The 21,336-nt window shown below is 36.0% G+C and overlaps 1 protein-coding gene across 4 annotated transcripts in view; it reads right to left on the reverse strand.

Moving 5' to 3' along the window:
- Positions 1-21,336, reverse strand: part of RANBP9 (RAN binding protein 9) — a 39,041-nt gene that overhangs the window by 3,746 nt on the left and 13,959 nt on the right. For 2 of the 4 annotated variants that reach the window (XM_077180373.1, XM_077180367.1), the window contains exons 3-11: positions 15,226-15,278; positions 13,317-13,484; positions 10,216-10,238; positions 8,089-8,273; positions 7,170-7,282; positions 5,734-5,842; positions 4,138-4,328; positions 2,436-2,583; positions 630-703 (exon numbers count right to left, since the gene is read on the reverse strand). In XM_077180373.1, the coding sequence (XP_077036488.1) occupies positions 630-703; positions 2,436-2,583; positions 4,138-4,328; positions 5,734-5,842; positions 7,170-7,282; positions 8,089-8,273; positions 10,216-10,238; positions 13,317-13,484; positions 15,226-15,278 (1,064 nt within the window). Of the gene's footprint in view, positions 1-581; positions 704-2,435; positions 2,584-4,137; positions 4,329-5,733; positions 5,843-7,169; positions 7,283-8,088; positions 8,274-10,215; positions 10,239-13,316; positions 13,485-15,225; positions 15,279-21,336 lie in introns of all 4 variants that reach the window. The other 2 variants (XM_077180362.1, XM_054643385.2) reach the window with 1 other exon arrangement.

The raw sequence follows: 21,336 nt of genomic DNA on the forward strand, positions 1-21,336 counted from the left end.
ATAGGGAATTTAAATACTCATTTGTCACCAACATCAATAGGCATGACAGAGTATAAAGCAAATTAAGTAAAACAAAGTTAATTTTTACCTTATAACTATATAGATTGGTATTTTTTTGGTGGAAAACATGGGAAAAAAGTTAATGTTCCATTTTTACATTTCCCTAATAAAACTCTTGAGCATTAAATATTAGCACTTCGCATTTCAATATAAAAGATTTAGAATTTCTGTGCTTACTGTGGAGCACAAAGATGCCATAAGAACCATGAATGGGAAGAGGGAGAAGCAATTTCCCAACTCAAACAGAGGGTGCTACACAACTGGGTGTTTCTTCTCCGAGGTACTTCCTTAAAAATTAATGCTAATTTCAGTAGCCATGAGTTACCCATTTCCCCTGTTCTCACACTGATATTGGACCACCTAAATCAGTGGTTTTAAAATATACATCTAATAATAGCAAAACAATCAAAAATTAAAGATTTGAGCTAGTAACCCTAATTTTCAAGTTGGGAAGCATTGCAAGTAAAAACATAACCTTGTTGCCATTACTTAATAAAAATGTAAGAAATATCACTGCAGACCCATTTCTGTGTCACATTCTTCCATTTCGTGATCATGTTTAGAACTACCATTTAGGAAGCCATTGGATGAAGTCTCAGCAACCCCATTGGAGTAGTGATCTGTTTCCATGTCTACATCATTGCTGAAAAGAGAGTAGTAAATACAAGTTTTACTCATATTCAAGTACTTAGGTTATCTTTACAACTTCATCACACTACTTCCTCATCTTAGCTACTGAAAAGCTGCTGTTAGACCACAGTTTCTTCGACAGCAACTGATGATACCAGAGAACCATGGAAAGTTTCAAGGTTGCTTTAACAATAGTTTTCAGTAAAATACTGTTTTCAGATGCTGAAAATTTAAACATGTCCCCCATTATTCAGGACTAAGGAATATAACACTTTCTAAATATAGACCAAAAAGTTCTTACCTTGTTTATATAATTTATATACAGAGTTGAAGAAAATGCATTGAAAATATATTTGAAAAATATATATAATATATATAGTGAAAATATATAGAAAATATACTACTCCCACTTTTCAATATAGTTAGCATTTATACATTAAAAATATAGTTAAGTCAATATACATCCTACTTAGAAAATACCATATTTAGATAACTAATTATTTTGAAAAAATGCCTTCTCCTCTTATTTACTCTGTGGAACGACAGAGGGAAAACAAAAAAAGAAAACTCCAAATGCTGAGTAAAGCAGAACACTGAAGAGACACTCAGTGGCAAATGCAGAGCATTCAGCTCCTCACAACCCTCTGCTCACAGAAGTGCTTTTAGAAAATGCCAGCGTGGCTTTGGGGACTGAGCTTTGCTGACAGTTGCATCCTGGCCTGTTCTATTCCATCATGGAGAACAGCAACCTAAAACCTCTGTCAAGACCAAATAGATTCAATTTGGAAGTTTAATATCTTGCTTCTAAGCAACCAAAGATACTCAGCTTCCTTTGAGGAAGGAAACCAAAAGGCCTCTCTGACTGGGCAAGAACACAGCCAAGGAACTGTCTTCCTCCCTGAAAAATCTCCAAGTTGCCTGGACACTGCCAGACGTTTTGGCAGAGGCAACTGCTGATGCAAACAGAAATTGTGGAAAGTTAAAGAGTAAATTGTTCCTCTTACTTTTTTACCCCAATTATCACTATTCAACTAAAATACCTTTGGTCATCACCACCACATCATCACATCCTGTGTGGTAGTTTTGGGAATCCATTTGGCACAAAGAAGTTGAGTGCTGTTGCATTTCACATCAAATTGGGTTCTGCTGCATCTATGCAACCCAGAGCTTAACCATACTGGTTATGAAGAACCCTATTAACCCTGGTTAAGAGATTTATTTTCACTCTCTGAACTGAATGCATTTGCACTCGTGACAGTGACTGGAGGAGGCAAACAATCCTGGAATATACAGGGAAAGGGAATCCACACTTTATTTGAATCTCAACTGTGTTTACTTTCCAGATACTGCCACAAATTGAGAGTATCTGGAAAACTTTTCACTACCTGCGTGCAACACACTTAAATCAGTGTCAGTGGCTTCAATTAAATTGAATTTTTAAATGTGCCAAAGAGCTAATTAACCTTCACTACGGAACTTCAAAACTGACCATAGCTATAAGCAAGGTAATTTATTTTTGTCCACTTCATTTCTTTACCCCAACAGGAGAAAAAGGTCTATTGAGCTTGAACTGTCAAATCAACCAGAGTTACCACATGCTGTTGGCTTCTAACACTTTGTTTCAACTGTCCTTAGGGAGGAAAAAAAACATCACATCAAAACCCACTGAAAACTCTTCCCTGCCATGCAAACACATGGAGAACAGAAGCCTTAAAGTGATTTAGAAGCATCTAAAGTTTACTTACCTGGAATAGCTGTTAACCTGCTGTGATCTGGATACATTTATGTTGTTGAGCTCTGGTACATTCAAGCTGGTGGTCGTGTGTTTACTGTGACAGTAAGACTGATGCACTTTATTTGATATTACTCCATTACTGCAACTACTTTCAAACCCTGCAAGGAAATTTTAACAGTTGTAGTCATAAAGTGGTACTTACAGATAAGTTTGTAGAAAAAAAAGAAGTAAGTGTAGCATTTACTGACCAGGAACACGTATGATAAATTTGCCACACAAACTCAAGTACTTCACCTCCATGTTTCAGGTATTTGAACCCTTAAGGCTTCTTAAGAGTGCAGAAGTTAAGCATTATTTAACAAGTATGAACACAGACACAAGAAGGTTTTCCCAGTTGTACTAATATACTGGTAAAACAAAAAACTGCACTAATGTAGAAGATTTTTAGAAAATCTTTTCTAGGCCACTGTAATCATTATGAATGGAAGCAAACATTATTAATTCCTGATCACATAATTTTTTTGATAAATGTGCAGTAGAATTCAGTGCTGAATACTCGGCATGTTGCTAAACTTACATACAACCTCCTTCACCATGTAATTATTTTAATTGTTAATATTGTGCTTTGCTAAAAAAATTACACCATGCTGTGAAATTATGATGCCTAGCTAAAATCTCTTCTGACCCTTCTAAAATATAACAGGAAAACTACCATTTGAAGCAAACATGTAATTGCCAGTTCCAGCAAACCAAGAGCTCCCAAGTATGTTCTAAAATAGAAACAGGTCACAGGAAGGGCTCATTATAAAGAAAGCAGCTGCTGCCATTTACAAAATCCCAAACATCAATTCTAGTAATACATTCATCAACCTGCCTCGATTTTCAAAATTACAAAAATTAGAGGTACTTTCTACACTACATCCCAATAACCACCTAAAGAACAACCAGAAAATCTGAGTGGTTCTTCACTGACACCCCAGAGAGGAAAAAAAAAACAAGTGCCCCAAAATCAGCTCCAGTTTGGACTTGGAAATTAAACATAAGTGAAAGCTGATGGTCTCTGCTACCTTAAGAGTCTTAGTCTTCAAGGATGCCATGTTCAGGTATCATTTTAACATGCTCTGCTTCCATTCAGCAGGGGTGCTTTGGAAGGCATGGGGATCTCCCCATAAGCTTGGGACAGCTCTGAACATTAGTGGCCTCCCACTGAAGATTTCCCACTACTTAAATGCTCTAAGAAACGTTTCAACTGTGCAGACTGAAATGTGGCTGCCAGCAGCATGTCTTTTACTCAACCCTACCACCCAGCTTCTGGTGTTTCCTGCTCAACCACAGCTATTCTGACTTCTCCATCAACACCACAGGAAATGGATCATATATACCACTTACTGGATTTAAACCATCTTGCCCAAGCTATAAATTATCATCAAAAACATGAGAGAAATATATGTCAGAACCTTCCACTTCCCAGAGGGAAGCACTTCTTAGAAATTGGTGGCAACCTACTTTGCAAGAAGTAAACCCAAAAGCACATGCAAAAATTATGTGATGAAACTTTCATTTTTCCCAGTGACTGGAAATCCTATATTTTAATCACTAACATTTTACTGTTACACACAGCATTCAGCATAAAATCTTAAGTTAAAAAAAAATAAATTCTATGTGGCATGGTACATCCAAATCTGTGTGGTGTATTCTCCACACCAACTTACCAGTGAAGTGTGTGCTGCTCCCTTTGCCTGTTGCCAAATTGTGAATGTTCATTCCATGGCTGGGACTCATGCTAGGACTACTGAATGACCGTGGGCTAACAGGGTAACTGTCTTGAGATTTTGGACTGTGGCCTCCCAAACACCGCACTTCACTGTCTGTACCATTCACCATCTCTATGAACTGACGCACCCTAAACAAAAGGCAAAAAGTTAAGCTAATAAAACCATTTACACATTTCAAATTACCAACGATAGCAATCATTTCATTTTAGTGTTAAATATAGAACAAGTCTGACTCAACAAAATGCTGAATGTCAGTAACCCAATCGTCAATAAGCTCTGGAGCATTCCACCAAAAATACACAATTACAAATTTGTGAGGGAGCTGAACAGGAATATTATCCTTGGAGGACAGCCTTTGTCACTAAGTCCTCAAAGTCTAGAGATTTAAACTATATTTTCTTGGTCTAACTGCTTTCCTTTATTGGCAGGGGCAAGGTTATTTCTTGAGAATGATAGGTGATTATGTTGTCATGTCTGTCATTTCTCTCAAAGTAAATGAGAACAGAGTTTGACTGTCTGGAACATTAAGCATTAAAGGGTAACACCTAACATTAAACACCTGCTCTAGAAAACAGTTTGAAAAGCAAACTCACATACAAACCTTCCCTTTAGAGGCTGTTGCTCTTTGTCAATTTCATTTTAGATAAGGAGGTTTTACTACAGACTTTAAGGAAGCTCAAAACTCCTGCTTTATGCTTAAGGCTTCAGTAGCCTCAATAGAACAGGCAAAATTTAGACAGACTGAGAAAAAGATAACATAAAATTGATGCTATTGAGTGAAGTCTTTCATCAAAATGTTCACATTTTGTGAATTCTGTGATAAGTCTGTATTACTATCACGTGAATTCTGTTCAGCACTTGAGCATGACAGACTTCAAACACATTCCCAGTTATTTAACTGAACATAAAATTAAAGTGCTTTGTTCTTAGAGGAGATAACGCATTTTTTCCACATTCAAACACTGCAATGTGATACAAAATTCTGGAGAACAGCGCAGCTGGCAAGTAAAAATGCCAGAATGAAGGTGACTATTGTGTACCTGGGAAGCCAAGAGAACTCTTTGGGATTACGGAATTCCACAGTTTTAGCCAGAGTTTTCTAGTAAAGTGGCATGGAATGAAACAGCTCATTTAAACTGGTCTTTAAAGTCAGTCACCCCTTTGGAGGAACAGACTAACTTATGCCATCAGGATTCTTAACCTACTTGGACGTACTACTATATCAGTTTCCATTTTAAGTTTTACTTAACACCCAAATGGGATTAAATTCATTAAAAAGAACTACAGAACTTAGTTCTAGAGAAAAGTCTACAGGGAGATGTGAATTATGCTGCAAACCAGGACCTCGATGACAAAACCTAGTTAAACATGTAGCAAATAAGAAGAGCATAAAAAAGTGAAATACACACATTTTCTAAAAAGCGCTGCTTAACTTTGTATAAATTTCTGTGAAAGCTTTAAATGAGTAACTGTCTTGTCTCAGAAGGTACTGTGCCATCTATAAACACACATCTGTATAATTTGAAGACTCACTTTAATGCAAATAAGAGATTAGGATTTCTTTCTAGTAAACTTGGATACAACTGTTGTGTTGTTTCAATGGCTTCTCCCATTCTTCCTGCTAAAACCAATTTCTGAATTCCTGTTCACCAAAAAACAAATAAGAGATTAGGATTTTTTTCTAGTAAACTTGGATACAGCTGTTATGTTGTTTCAATGGGTTCTCCATTCATCCTGCCAAAACCAATTTCTGAACTTCTGTTCAGCAAAACCAACATCAGTTAAATGGACAGCTTATGGATTAATACATGTACATAAATGATTAAAAGACACTGCAACCATCAATCAACAAGATTTTTTTTCCTTTTAGAAAAAAATAGTGTAAAGAAAGATCATGTTTGCTTAAAATGTTCAACAGGAAAATTTAAGAACTTCACTCCACCTACATGTATCTAAATGAGAACTCAGTATTTTTATTTATTGCCAGCATCCAACTGCTTTGTAGTCAGACTATGCATTTAGAGTTAGAATAAGACTGCAGACACTCTTCTGTGATTTAGTTCTCATTTTCACAACTTTATAAATAAGCACATTTCAAATTACTGTCACTCAAGAACATCCAAATTGCATCACACTCCTACAGGTTCAATTTTGACTAAGAAAAACAAAAATTCACTCTCTTTCACCTACAACACATACTTCTAATCAAACTACAGTTGAACAAAATCTTTCACAAAGGTCCCTGCTTTAGTTGATGCTTCTGTGGCTATAACTTGGCTCAAGCTGCAAACAACCTCCCAGCTCTCTTCACCAACAGAGAAACTGATCCAAATGAAAAAACCCCAACAAATGTGTTGTTTTACAACCAAAGCAGTTTCCCCATGTGGTATGTCACATAGTAACACAAATGCTAATGGTCATAGAGCAGGGATTTAAATAGAAAGGGAAGGCACTGTTCCATCAGGCTGCAAACAGCACTGGCATGGCAAGTTAGAACTGAACTGCTGTTAGTTGTCCTTGTCCTCTTCCCCTCACAGCTGTAAGCAGGAAAGCTCAAGTTTCATTTAACTTATAAAACATTCTCTAAACTCAATCCCTTTTCACATTCAGATAAAAATATAAATGTTTGTCATGACTAAGTTTTATATTGCTGTTTGTGACTAAACCATTAGCTCTCACAAACACTCAGAGACATTACACACAATTGTTTCAGACATATCACAACTTTCTATTCAAGAGAAAAGACAACAGAATTTACAACATTCTGCTACATCAAACAAGTTACAAAGTATTACTGTGCAGATTTTTCATACCCAGCTGCTCATACATGTGTAACATTAGATGACAGCAAAGAACTGTGCTATGGAGCAGTGCTGCAAGCAAATTTTACAATGCTGCTTAAGAAAAAGCTTTATGTAGTATCTGTTTAAGGGAGGAAAAAAGGGATGCAACGTGCTTTCCAGCCTTACTTTGTCTGTTCTTAATGGAAGCTAATTCTTCTAGCACAGTCTGGTCTGTGGATCTGGCGAATGCCTCTGCTGTTGCACAGTATCCATGGTGAACTAAGTAAGATGATACCATTCTAAAAATAAACAAAAACAAAACTCAGAAGTACTCATTAAACACAGGTAAGAAACCAAGAACTCCTGAATGTAAAAACTCTTTGATAATATAAGCTGAATTGAAAAATTCGGTTTGAAATGCAAAGACTTCTGTACAAGTCAGACAAAAGTAATTCAATTAAGAGTCAGTATATTCTTCAAAACACTGTACAGAAAAATAATTTTTAAAAATAATAAAAGCATAACTTTATTATGATGAATTTTAGTAACAATTATTTATGACCCAAAGGCAGGGTCAGTTCAAATATTAACTGCTAATTAAACTGTTTTGTTTTTTTTTCTCATTACTCCCACTGAAGTGAAATTGCTGCACATTAAGTTTTTGTTTTCACTGAAAAAATAAAAAATGCAAAGTCAGAACCACCATTTTTCCAAGAAATACTAATGAGACACAACTTAACCTGGCATGCTGAAGGCTGAGAATGCAAAGGGAAATTTCCAGAGCCCAGAGTATTAAAACTGCCCATTACAACCACAACAACTTTCCTAGAAACTCCCCAGTCCGTATTAGATCAGACAAATTAGAACACAAGTCTTAAACTCATCATTATAAAGTCCAAATTATTAATGACACAGACAACTCTGCCACAAAATCTGTTCAGACTTCTTTTTACACTGTTATCAAACCTGGTAAGAAACTTACTTGTACTATTTTTCAATAGCATCTATCACTTTTTCCACAAGACAACAGATAACACATTTTAAAGATCTCTGAAATAATGCAACTAATGACTTTTAAAAAAACTAATAATATTACAAGTCTTACTTCTGAATCATTGTTTGCCACTCTCCTTCCCGATCTCCTATTGGAAATCTGTCAATCTGTGCCTGAATTTTGGTTCTCCACTCTCGCATATAGTCTTCAATATCAAATACAAATGGGTGTTGTCCAAAATTAGCATCCACAACCTCTCCTGGTGTTTGAAGCCCTACTGTAGGGTACAAGTTTGGCTGCAAGAAATATTTTAGTTAGTTTTTGACACTTGCCCTAAAATCCCCACTGTTATGGGTTTGTTTTGGTTTTTTTTTTCACCTCTAGTAATAACCTCACTGCTTCTAGTAGGGTACTCCAGCAGTAAAAGCAGCTTCTGCCAATACAGCAATACAACGACTGACTAATTTTATTCCCAGTGCTCATAATTTCTTTGTGTTTGGAAGAAGAAAATCTTACTGACATTCTAGCCAGAAAATACACTTTTTAAACTGTGCTACATGTTACAACTTTTGGGTTAAATTTCACAAAATATTACGTAACAATTTTTGATTATTTTAAAGACCAGTCTTTTTCCTTTAAAAAGAGAACAGAAATTATCTTACAAAGTGGGCCATTTTCCTTTTAGGATGAAATACTTAAAACATCACTGAATTTTAGTGGTAAGAACTGACAGAATAGAAAACTCAATAGCCTCAAAGTCCAACTGTAGTGCCCAACAAAAACTGTAACAATGCACTGACGATTTCGTGAATTCCTGGACTTTTATCTAGGAAAACACTTGAACAGCATTTATTGTTGTCTCAGTTTTATTTTCCGCTTAGAAATTAGGTCTCCATGCAAATTTAAAATATGCCAAATATGAGAAAGGTAAAATCTGCCTTGGGATAAATGTACATTTCTTAAATATAATGAGCATCTCAGCAATGGCAAGGCAATCAATTGTTCACTGTGAATGGGGTTTTGTTACTGGGGTCTTTTGTGTGTGTGTGTGTGTGTGGGAGGTAGTTTAAATTTTTTTTGAAGTTTATGTAATAAATATACCTACATCATAATTACACTGCAGACAATGGTGGTATGGTATAATAGGATGTTGATCCACAGAACTATTATGCTAAATAAATTAAAGCTATCAGTAAGAAGTTATCAACACACAGGTCAATAGAAACTCTGGAGCCCAGAGAAGCCAGTGAAATGAAAAATACTCTGGTTTCTCAAGCCACACCCAAGCCAATCTTGCCTCTATTTTCACAAATACACCATTTGCTTTTTTAAATAAACATGCTCATACTATTACCTAGTCTAAAATAATCAACAAACCACAAGCCTCAAATCTTTGAATGAGATGGAAACCATTGATTCTAAAAAGGGGTTCAGCTTCATACTTCAGATTATAGTGTCAGTTTTCCTGAGCTGGCACCATGTGCTAGCAACCTGAAGATCCAGAACAGTGGCAGTGGTTTCCTACACAAAACACTCAACCCTGTGGTAGGACTAAGAGGCTCCTTGGGTTACTGACTTCATTTTTCCTTAATATCTGTCCTTGCCTCTTAAGGCCACACAAAGGGAGTAGCTGGCCAGGTAGACGTGCATCACACACTGCACCTTAAACAGATTAAATCAGAAATGAAGGGGATGAGAAGAAAACCAAAGTAATTGCAGTATCATGCCTGTATCAGTATGATAGGGAACAGATGCCACTTTTAAGGAAAGCACAATTTAATTGACGCAAAGGCTACAAGACTTCAGATATGTGCAGCTTTAAAAAAAATTGATACATTTGATTCTATGAAGCAAAACTTGTGAAAATCAGGCATCCAGAATGAGTTACAGTGACAATATCTCAAGCAGCCATCCACCATGTTGGTGTTTAATACAGCTCTGGTTCTGTATGTAAGCCTTGAATATGCCAAAGCATGTAATAATTATTTTCATGTATTATTATTCTGTTTAAAAAAACCTGAAAAGGAAAAATCTCTTGTAAGGATCAGTGTAAAACCAAAACACCTTCCCCTTTAATTAAAAAATCACCACTGAAATCATGATGAGAAATATCTAATATTAAACTGGCTACCAAGATTATCATTGTGATTCCAACAAGCACAGGGTAAATGCTAGTCTGATCTGAAACATCTGTTTAGAGACACAAAAGAAAACTGTTTGAAAATGCACTTATCTTACCGGTAAATCTGTGAAAGCGATGCCTGTAATAAAGATAAAATTAAGATTAATTTCCATGTGTCTGGATTCAAGCCTCATTTTCTTAAAGTATCATTATCTGTTCAGAAATCTCACTCAAACCATCTCAGAAATAAGCAAAGTATGGTGACATCCATGATGCTTATGCACAATTCATGGTTTTTAAATAATAAATGGCAGTATTTGGCAAAAAGTAATCATCAAAAATACTTAAATTGCCCTTAATTTTTTCAAAATAGATCATAAGACTTAGCAAATCATACAGATAGGCAGATTAGAAAGTCTGAAAGTTCTAGCTACATACTAAACTTAGACAAGAAAGGTAAGGATATCTGAAAATACTTTTTCACTTGTATGTCATGACGCTGCAACATCAAGATTTATTGGTGTCTTTTCTTGTTTGCTATTACTTTTCTTCATACTCACTCACAATCTTTACACAAGCAGCACATATCTATAATACTCCAAACCAGCCTGCGAGTGTTTCACTCTAATCCATGCCCTCATGCTTTGGTTTTCAAACAGAACAGCTTAATATCTTCTTACATAATTATAAACATCCATCTACCCTTAAAACCAAGGGAGTGATTTTGCTGTCTCAGGATTAGAGAAAAATATGACCTCTGAACACTTCAGGAACTTCAGGCAATTTCAGGGGGTGGGAAGCTTTCAGTTAAAAAAAACCACATCAGTAATCTCCTTCTGACAGCCAAATAATAACAGTATTTCAGAATTTCCTTTATTGTTGCAAGTATTTTTTTAATGCTGAATTATTCAAATCCACTTATCCCTTCAAACTTCAATTTATTCTGTATCACCACCTTTTCAAATTTAAGATTTTAAGAAAAAAAAGCTTTTAACCTTTTGTCCTAAATTCCATCCCTGTTTTCAATCTCTACTCTTCACCAGGATTTCAAACCTCAAAAGCATCTGGATTCCTTACACACATCTTTTGAGACAGAAGGATGGCATACTGAGTGAATCTGTTTCTTTTGTTTCCTCCCATCATATCTCAAAGCTATCATTTTATTTATTCCCTGCTCTTACTTTATCTTTTTCTAAGCGATACCATTTTTTCTATTTGGTAATTTTGACATCCAGCTTGCTCTTTTCCAAAATGGAGGCTGTAGGCACGACAAATAAATGATGACTAAGTGATATGTAGGAGCTGGGGTCTTGGGGGTGGGGTGGGGGTTGGCTGGGGCTTCTTTTCAACCCAGGATTTCACACTTGCATGAGAACAGCTTTGCCCTTTCTGCAGCATCAAATCCCAGGCTGACCCAGAGACTTCTTCTAGGCCAAATATGTGGGCCCAGAGAAGAAACATAAATGTCCTCCAAGTCACAAGTGTACAGGAATTCTAGACAACTAGCAACTGCAATACCTCAGTGAGACAGACAAAATTTCTGATTTCTTTTTCCACTTAACACAGAATCGATTTTCTCATGTCAGAAGCTAAAGCTAGCAAAGTCCATGACAGCAGAGCAACTGTCAGGTTTCCTTGTGAAATCCATGAAGTGTTTGTCAGACTCAGTCTCTGACAGATGACATTTTATTAGCCTCCCCTCACCTATGCCGTTCTGGTCTCCTCTAAAAATGGATTTTAATCTTTTGCACTGTTGTTTCACAGTTGGCCTAATGCAGTCTGCTTTACGTTTTCCACTGAAAAGGAGGGTTCTGCTCTTGCCTTCCTAGCTCACTCACACCTTCAGGTGACCATAAGGGTAGTGAGAACAGTAGTGTCTCTTTAATTGATCACATGATCCAACTTCTCTGCAGGCACATTGACAATGTTTCAAAAAGGGAAAAAGGTAAGACTGCTTTTCTCAGCTTTAACCCAGTTAAAGATTAGGGCAAACACAATCCCCTTATCTTCCACTTGGACCTATCCTGCAATAGGATGCCAAAAGAAACAACTACACAGTGCATGCTTCAAGTGTCCCACTGCCCTAGGTCTCAAGGTATATAGACTCACTCAATTTAGAAGGAACATTAAATCATGAAAGAATACAATCACAGAATTGATTACAAGGAACTGACCTCAGGAGGAGACTCCTAAGCCCTGCTTAGGAGTAGAAGCAGGAAAACTCCCAAGTCAGATGTGTTTGCTCAAAGCCTGAGCAAACAAACTGTCAGTCTCATTCAGGGAGGCTAGAAAAGAATTTAAACCACATCCTTCCCCCTTTTTCCAAACCTACATTGTGTTTGCCAATATAAGAAAATAGAACAGCAACTTCAAGACCACCTATCTCAATAATCTCTTACTTCATTTCATGCTACCCTCTCCTTATCGCATTTCTACCCATCACAGAAACCTTATTCTTTGAGGTTTATCCCTTCAAAGCTCCTGCTCCCCTCAGCACAATTCCAAGATCTCTTCCCAAGCCCCCACTCCTTTCTTAATGCAAGAAGTAATTTTTTTTCTTCTTTCCTTACACTCTGTATCTTGGCTCATTGCAAATTACATTAAGTAACTGAAATAGATATTCCATAAAAATTTTTAACTCCACCCACTCCTGACATCTTCAAATTCAAAAATTATCTTGCAGTGTTGCCTAATACTACAATTTACTGTATGAGTTTAATGGACTTAATTTTAGCTCAACTTTTATAATTTATGGCTTTAGCCCAACTATGAATGACTCCAGACTGGGAATCCAAAATACACTGTTCTCCAACATATGCTCAAAATAACATGCATCCAATGTAAGGTTTTAGTGAAGGCTGGGTGTTCCCCCTACAGCAGCAAGGAATTTTAGCTATATCCATTTTCCTTATCTTCAGTTTTCTTATTATCTATTACTTTATGACCATCAAGCACTATTTGTGGATTGAGTAATAGAGTTCATTAATGCAAATCCTGTGGAATGAGATGCTGTAAGACCAATCCTCCCAAATTCACAAGGAATGTTAGTGCTAATAGCGCAGAAGAAATTATTTTTCCCAGTTCTTTAATTACTTCATAGACTATCAAACTATTAAAAGAACTATTCAAACCCTTTGCTCCTGATGTGAAGAGGGCTTCCTATTCACAACAGACTTAAAGACACAGTGCTGTCACGAAAGGCAGCATTTCTGCTTACCCAGGCTGTGTCCATTCTTGGTGTAGAAGCAGGTGTTGTTGATAAGGTTGACACAACAACCAATGACATCACCCGTAGTAAACGTTGGGCCGTAAGGTTGTCCCGTTCCAGAGGAACAGAATGAATGGCCATCGTCTCCATGGTAACCATATGAATGTTTATCCCAACCTAGAGAACAAAAGCACTTGCAATTTATTCATTTTCTTCATTATTAAATAAATTGAAGACTGTGCTAAGTTGGTATATTCTAGCCAGGTTAACACAATTAATTACAATGCTCAGCTTTCTGCTTTCTAATATTTCTTATCTAGGAAAGCCATTGTGTAATCTTTAAAATGACAACTTCTTTTATCAAAATGGCTGAATAAGTAATATTTGAATTTGCATTTGTAGTATATAACAGGTAATGCAAATTCAGATAACACATTTTTCTCTTTACTCCAACATACAGTATTACCAACCCCAAAAATATAATCAGCTACAATGCTGAAATTCAAAAAGCTATATACAGATCTGACATGTCCCAGTAAAGCAGTGAAGATTCTCCTGTTCTCCCTTTCATTTTGCAAAACTATTGCTACCATATGTCATAATCAGATTCTTCCTGGCTACAAACCGAACAGGCATCTCTGGGGAAACATATTTCTAGTCCTGATTATTCTCAATGACTATTCAGCAGCAAGCAGCCTCTGCATAATAACAGAATCTCCAGACTAAAGTGTAACTAGCTATGCTGCCCCTGAAAACAAAAATAAATTTTAAATAAAAGGAAAAAAATTAGCAATACAGGTGAAAATCACAGCCAAGAGCTAATCATTATGCATGCAAATATGGTGCTGATTTTGCAGGTGAAGAAGCTGTAGAATCTTTAAGAAGCTTCATACTGTTACACTACTCAATGAAATTCACAAAAAGCAATCTTGGTCTGTGCTCTTTTATAAATACCTATCTACACTCTCTGCGAGTCAATACTCTTCTGTCAAGCTGCTGCCTAGCAGGTTAATTTGGAAGTATTTTACACATTTAGACCCTTAATCTTTATCATCAGTAGCTTCAGCTGGTACCATATTAAGCATCTCTCAGTAAATTAAAGACAACCCCAAATTATTGCAGTTACATTGATTAGTAGTATCTTTGATAATTATAGCATCCTAAATCAAACCTAATGCCACCCACTAATAATTCATGAGCCTTAGGTGGGCTCGCAGTGTAATGGGGACTTGCAGTTATCATATGGATCTCTATCAGAGCATTTGGTAAGAAAGTTAAAACTCAAAAGTAATGAAATGCAGATACTCGAAGGTCAATTCAACATGGTTTTATATTTTGGTAATTTCAAGTCAGTTGGTTTTGAGTGGATATTTTTTTACACATTTAAAATCTGTTAAAAACGCAGTTTTTTATATATACACATACAAATTCAGAGATACTAGAGACAATTGTTAACTAGACAGTGTCCCTGATCATGCAGGTCAATGGAACAGTCAAAACTTAAAACTAGGCTACACACTCTTACTATGAAGGCTGGAAAGGTAAAGGTACAGAAAGTGACAAAAGGAGAGTTCTCTCCATGTTTGACAGAGAGAGATTTTATCATAGTAGATCATTTTTATTGCTAGAAATCCAGCATACAGGGCATGGAAATCTATAGCTTCATTTTTTATCAAGACACGTGATGAAAATTTTATACTATATTTGTTTGCTAAAAAATATCTTCATAATGTTAAAAATAACAGTAAGAGCTGACAGAAGTAGTACCGGAGTAAATGTACAATGAAAGTTAAACTTTTCAGCTGCAAGTGTTACATAACTCCAGTAATAGATACAAAACAGAGGTGTCATGCTACACTCTATTGCTTACCAAAGCTGAAGCATATTTTAAAAACCAATGTAAGTAACTGAAACATACCTGGTAGTCTGTTCATGTTCACACCCTGTGCCGAAAGCCCAATTCCCATGTAACTAAAAATGAAAGAACAAAAGAAATGCATCTGTCTCTTACAAAAATACATATGTATGTGGAACATTGCCAAGAAACACTCTGCTGACTAATCATGCACCAATTAAGCTACTGAGAGGTCATTTAATAGTGGCAGAAGAACACAGGATTCCCAGCATATATGTTTTAATATGGACAGATCCTGTCTCTGCAGGAGGTAAGGACAACTTCTTTTCTTTTTGGCATCCTGGGCTAAAATGATGTTCCATTTATGCTAACATTTTACTAGCTAAAATGTTTAAAGCATGAACAAAGGAAGCCAAAGGTCATATCTTATTTTGAAAGTAGGGGTACAGCCATACACATACCAATTTCATCATCTTCAACATACCTAATGATATTTTGCAGACAAACTGGAAGGAGTAATTTTATAAAATACATGCAACACTGCTTTACTTCAGCAGCAAAATGCAACCTTGCACAGCACTGATGAAAAGATCACACTGAAACATTAAAGGCCTGGATTGTACAGCAGAATGTTAAATGTTAACTTGAGAAATTTACCAACAATGGCACTCAGCTGCTTGTAATCTGATGGCAAACTAAAGAGGGGAAAATATTTGTACTACACTAACCAGTAATCTGAAATGAAGTCCAAAAGCCAGCTTTACAAAAAGGTGGTTTTAATAAAGTCAGTGTCCAGGACAGTTGTTAACAATTTAATAGCAAATATTACAAAGCTGAAATGAAGAATTTCCTCATCCCTAAATAGCACTATTAGAAGTTAGCAAAATCAATTTTGCTTGTTTCTTAAGCAAAACTAATGCCATTACCATGACAACAGGAATACAAAAAGAGAAACAGCAAAATGAAAATCTAGGCTTTCACCATTGTCCCTTGCCCAAAATAAAGCAACCCCCCTCCAACAACTAAAGCAAGCATCCAAAAATCACCTAAACCTACATTTACTTGTTATCAAATCATTCAAAGTATTTTGACACTAGTTCACATCAGTTACCAAGAATTTGCTATGAAATAATAAACTGTATGAAAACAAAATATTCACCTGTGGCAATCTGGAAAGTTTAAGTCAACAAACACGACCTTTGTATTCCCATCTCATAAAATGAAATTTTTAAGCAACTATTCCACTTGGAAGTGCAAGTTAATCAACTATTTAAAATGCTTTTGCCACAGAATGGAACTGAGCAGAACATCTCAGAAGTGACATGCTTAATTGTGTATGGGGGTTTCTGCTCTTTCTATGGAACACTTCTAACAGTTACCTTACCCAATTCTATGTTTGATACCTAAAAAGCCCCCCTCTGATAATTTCTAATGTATGATAATACCATCTTCCTCTCCTTCAAACATACCAGCATGAAGTGGAACCTCAAAACCATATATAGCAGATATTACATTTAAAAATACTGAAGAGCTGAAGCAAAGGGCAACAAACAAAAGGATTAGTCTTTGCTGCACTGCTGAATACATTACTGAGGCACCACTGCAGCAGCAGATTCAACATAACAATTATAAATGAAAGCAACAAGTGGAAAGCCCTTGATTTTGTCTTAAATAATAAAGGCAGAATTGTTATTAGCATAGTCTGAGGTCTGACACATGAAGGATACTCATGTGAAGACTGAAAATCTCTTATTCATTAAAGAAAGGATGTTTACTTTTAAAAACAATTTTAGATAACTTTAACTCCACTGAGTGCAAAAAGCCTTTGAATACGAGTCAGATTAAAAATGCAATCAAGATTCTGTTTCAGTATTTTTATAACAAGACTAAGGTTACACAAAAATTCAAAATATTAGATAGAAGATCATGGTCTAGGCAACATTTTGGTAACACCACTGTTTTCTTCCTCAGATATCCTAACTTCCAATCTTCCTCAGTAACAGCTGTAAACACAGGCAAACTGTATTTGAATACAGCTGGGAACAAGGAAATCTTTACCCACGGGTAGTGACTGGAAAGCACTAGGCACTAACACCATCTCAGGAAGAAGAAGGATGTTAACAGTATGTATTTTTCCCTGGGATGCATTTACAACTACTTGAAATGTTAACACCATTCTGTGAAGGAGACTTGCTATTAACAGAAACTGAAGTTAGATAAAAACATTGCAACTAATAAATTTACTACAGACATCTTTCACAAGGCAAAAGGAATGTCTACAATTTATGGTCTGAAGTGAGAGAAATTAAAGGCTCATCAATTAAGCTAATTATTATTTTTTAGAGTTGATAGATAGCTAATTTCATGTTCAACTAGGTTAGTACACTATAAATTATGGGGGAAAATAGTATCATGACAGACAGGCTTTAAATGCTCTAAAACTTATTAAAAGGAACTGTATCTATCCCAAACCACTACATGTAACTTTCTTACCTTTTCCTCACACCTGTAACCTTCAGACTGGAATCGACTTTTTTGTTTGTTTTTTTAAGACACTTAACCCTTGTTTAGGTCAAGAGTCAGGGTTTGCAAAGACTTGCTTCAGTGGGAGGAAGTACATAAACTGTCCTCCTGTTTGCTGCTTAAAGCTCACATTTCATGCACGTCAGGATAAGAAGAAAAGTGGCAGAGCTATGTATTTAAGTTTTCCTCCCTTAGCTTATGACTAAGGGAGGAAAAATGATGGGCAGCACAACAAGCAGCCTAGGTGCAATGCAGGCCCAGAATGTTCTAAGTCAGCTTATGATGCTGTCCTGTCACATTAAGACGTTTGGTCTAGGAGACCCAAGTGGACCTGTCTTTCCTGTCTGCAGCTGTGTTGGCCGTAAGAGCTGTCCTTGGCAAGTGGAGGTGTCAGCACCATGAAGCAGCATGCTCAGTCCATCCTGTAGCACCTTCCAAAAATGGACACAGCTTTGTGGCTTCAGAGACCAGAGAGGGTGAACAGTGGTGTGGTTCTGATGCTGCCTCCCTCAGTACCTGAGGACTGTCCCTCCACCTCAGCTCCCTACCCAGACATGCCCCTGGCTGTTGCAGTGGGAGGATCATTTACCCAGGCAAATAGCACAAAGTGGCCTGGTGCCTGTTTTATTAAGCAGCCCCTCTTTTGAGCAATTTCAGTCCCACTGGCTGCTACTCATCACCTCATTAACATGCTCAACTCTTACAGGATCTCATAAAATAACAGGCAACCACTCATGGAAGACATGAAATCAACCCATGAGAGTCTGAAATTAGAGAATATAGCTGGAAAGCAATTTAAAGTACAGCCAAATTTGTATTAAGGACCAAGAGAGCAAATGTATTTTACAAAGACTTGGGTTTTTTTCACTTCAAATTGTATTTATTCTTGTTCCAGTCCAGTTCAATTAAGATATAGGTTACCATTTTAGTGTCTCAGCACATTTTCTAGTTTACATTTCACAAGTCTATAGAAACTTTAGGAACACCAGAAAACTACAGAATTTAAAATTCGCTGAAGATTTTTTTTTTTTTTACCACAAAGCAAAAGAGAAAATGTCAAAAAAAAGAGGCATTATCATATCTACTTTTTTTCCTGTAACACATACTGAAAAGCCTAGGCTAACACATACTGAAAAGCCTAGGCTTCTCTGCAAAGAAATGTTTAAGAAGCAGAAAGCTCACAATAACTATTTTCTCCTCAAGTATCTTTCTAGTCAAAGAACTAAATTTACATTTTTGCTGGAGCCTTAAGTTTCTACTTGGATGCCTGAATAGACTAATCGTGAGAAATAAAAACAGCCAGAGCCAAACAGAAGGAACAAACAGCAGTAAGAGATGGTACAGAACTGCAGATGCTCAAGATCAAGAAATTAACAAAAGCCAGAAAGAAACACAACCCTGATTTTTATTTATAACTGTTCCATTCGATCTTGTAGCCACTATGTTGAAGGTAAATGGAAGATCTTTCAATATGAAAGCTGATAAAAATCAGAACTCAGATTAATTATATCCTATCCTGCTCACTCCATAAAGAGGAATCTCAAAAACTATACCAAACCACAGACAACTCAGAAAGGCTGAAGATAAATTCAATTACTAAATAATCATTTCTCTAGGAAAAAAAACCACCAAAAATTCCATGCTGTATTTATAAAGCCAACTAACACAATTTAGCAGCTACTTACATAATAGTATGTGACAGACTTCCTACTACAGAAATTTCACCTGCTATCTCTGCAAAGAGTCAAATTTCTTCTGACTTCCATTGTGCCTACATATGCTACTGAAGACATTATAACCTGGGGAACTGCTGCATGATGCTTCAAAAACCAACTCTTTTGTTGTTGCAAAAAGTAAGTAACCAACGTGGTGCCTTATTCTCTACATGTTATCCATTTAAAGGAAGCAACTTCAACCATACAGCATTAAAACTTAAGTTAGTACATTATCTGTAGGGGACCTAAGACAAAGCACTAACAGATGTTTACAGCCATAAATAAGGCAACTGAAAACACCCTGATGTTTTGAATGCATTGATTATTAAGAAAAGTAGAAGTAACACTGAAAAAAAATATAAGCTATATACCAAGTATAGTTTGCTTTATCATTATGTTAGTACCTTGGAAAGAGGACAAGAAGAAAAAAAATGCATCATCTCTAGGACTTTAAAGACTCAATGAACTTCTATAGGGCTCTCACAATTGACTTGCAATGACATAAAAAGTTTGAATAATGTTCTCCTATAGTTTTCTATACTGCTTTCGCTGACACTATGAGGCCAGAAATAAGCCACATTAAAAAGGTACCTACATTTATCTTTAATATAGTTACTCTGCATTAAAATTTTGCAGAAATGTGCCAATTCAAGATCCTTATTTTCTGCACAATCACAATAAGAAATGAGATGTTAATCTACTTAAATGTTTCAAAATATGCCATAGACAGTTTGAGTCTTTAATTTCAAATTGAAAACAAGTTTAATTTTACAGAGTATTTCCAAGGAAACAGTATTTTGAACATGATAAACTCAGGTTTCAGATCAATGCAGTTCTGCATAGAGAGGCAAAACCAAAAATATTTAAGGCAGTCATTTTGCATAGTGCTTGAAACTGTTACTCCTGTAACATTTTGCTTGTGATTGCTCTAATGTTCCTAGAAGGATTCTAATTTACTGACATCCCTCCCATTTTGAGGTTTCATCATTTCATCCTGGGACACTTGTCCCCAGGGACTAAAGCCTTTTTGGGGACCATACTGTCAGAAAAGAATAGTTACAAAAAAAAAATATAATGTAAATGTGGACTACAGTAAAGTTAGCATCTATACACTGTAGTTATGTGAATGAACTTCAGAAGAAAGATGTTTCAAGAAGATAAGACCAAGAAATCAAACATATTCTCTTAACACTCTTTTTAAATTACAATTTTCAATTTCTAGCATACACCATCAAAGAAAGACAACTTTTGCCATAGCTTCAATATTTCTGACCAGGTAAACACAAACCTCAAACAATCTTATTAAACATTTAGTTAATGTTCATTTCTGCCAATATCTGGTCTCATACACTCAGGTAAAAAATTAATTACTGCTATAGTTTAAGAAAAGATACACTTGCTAATTCATGACCTGATCTCTTCTTGCAGCTGCTACAATTCAAATGAAGACACTAATGAAAGAAGGATACCTCAGACCTTATCAGATTCTACCCTATACACAAGTACTCTGCAAGGCCTACTTATATGTAGACTGAGTGAAGTTTTGCATGTTGTTTTACTAAATGCCTGTTCTTTTAACAAATACCAGCTGAAGACATATTAAAACTATAAAAACAGGTCTTAGGACTGCATAAAATTTTCAGAATACATTAATAATGTACAAAACAAATACAAATCAATCAGCAACTGACAATGTTATATATTTTGTTTATTGGTTAATGCTTTTGTTGAACAAGAAGATCGGTATGGATGCTAAAGGAAAAGCCAACTTACTGCAACACAAACAACTTGTAATAAAAAAGTATAGTTTGTGTTTGAAGAGCTACACATACATCCTCTAGGAGACAACAAAGCATTTATGACTCAAACACTCTAAAACAGCTCATGCTCCGCCGCAGGCATAGGTGTCATGAACACTCAAACTTAATTCTCATGG

This window comes from Agelaius phoeniceus, chromosome 1 (assembly GCF_051311805.1).
Source record: "Agelaius phoeniceus isolate bAgePho1 chromosome 1, bAgePho1.hap1, whole genome shotgun sequence".
Taxonomy (NCBI): domain Eukaryota; kingdom Metazoa; phylum Chordata; class Aves; order Passeriformes; family Icteridae; genus Agelaius; species Agelaius phoeniceus.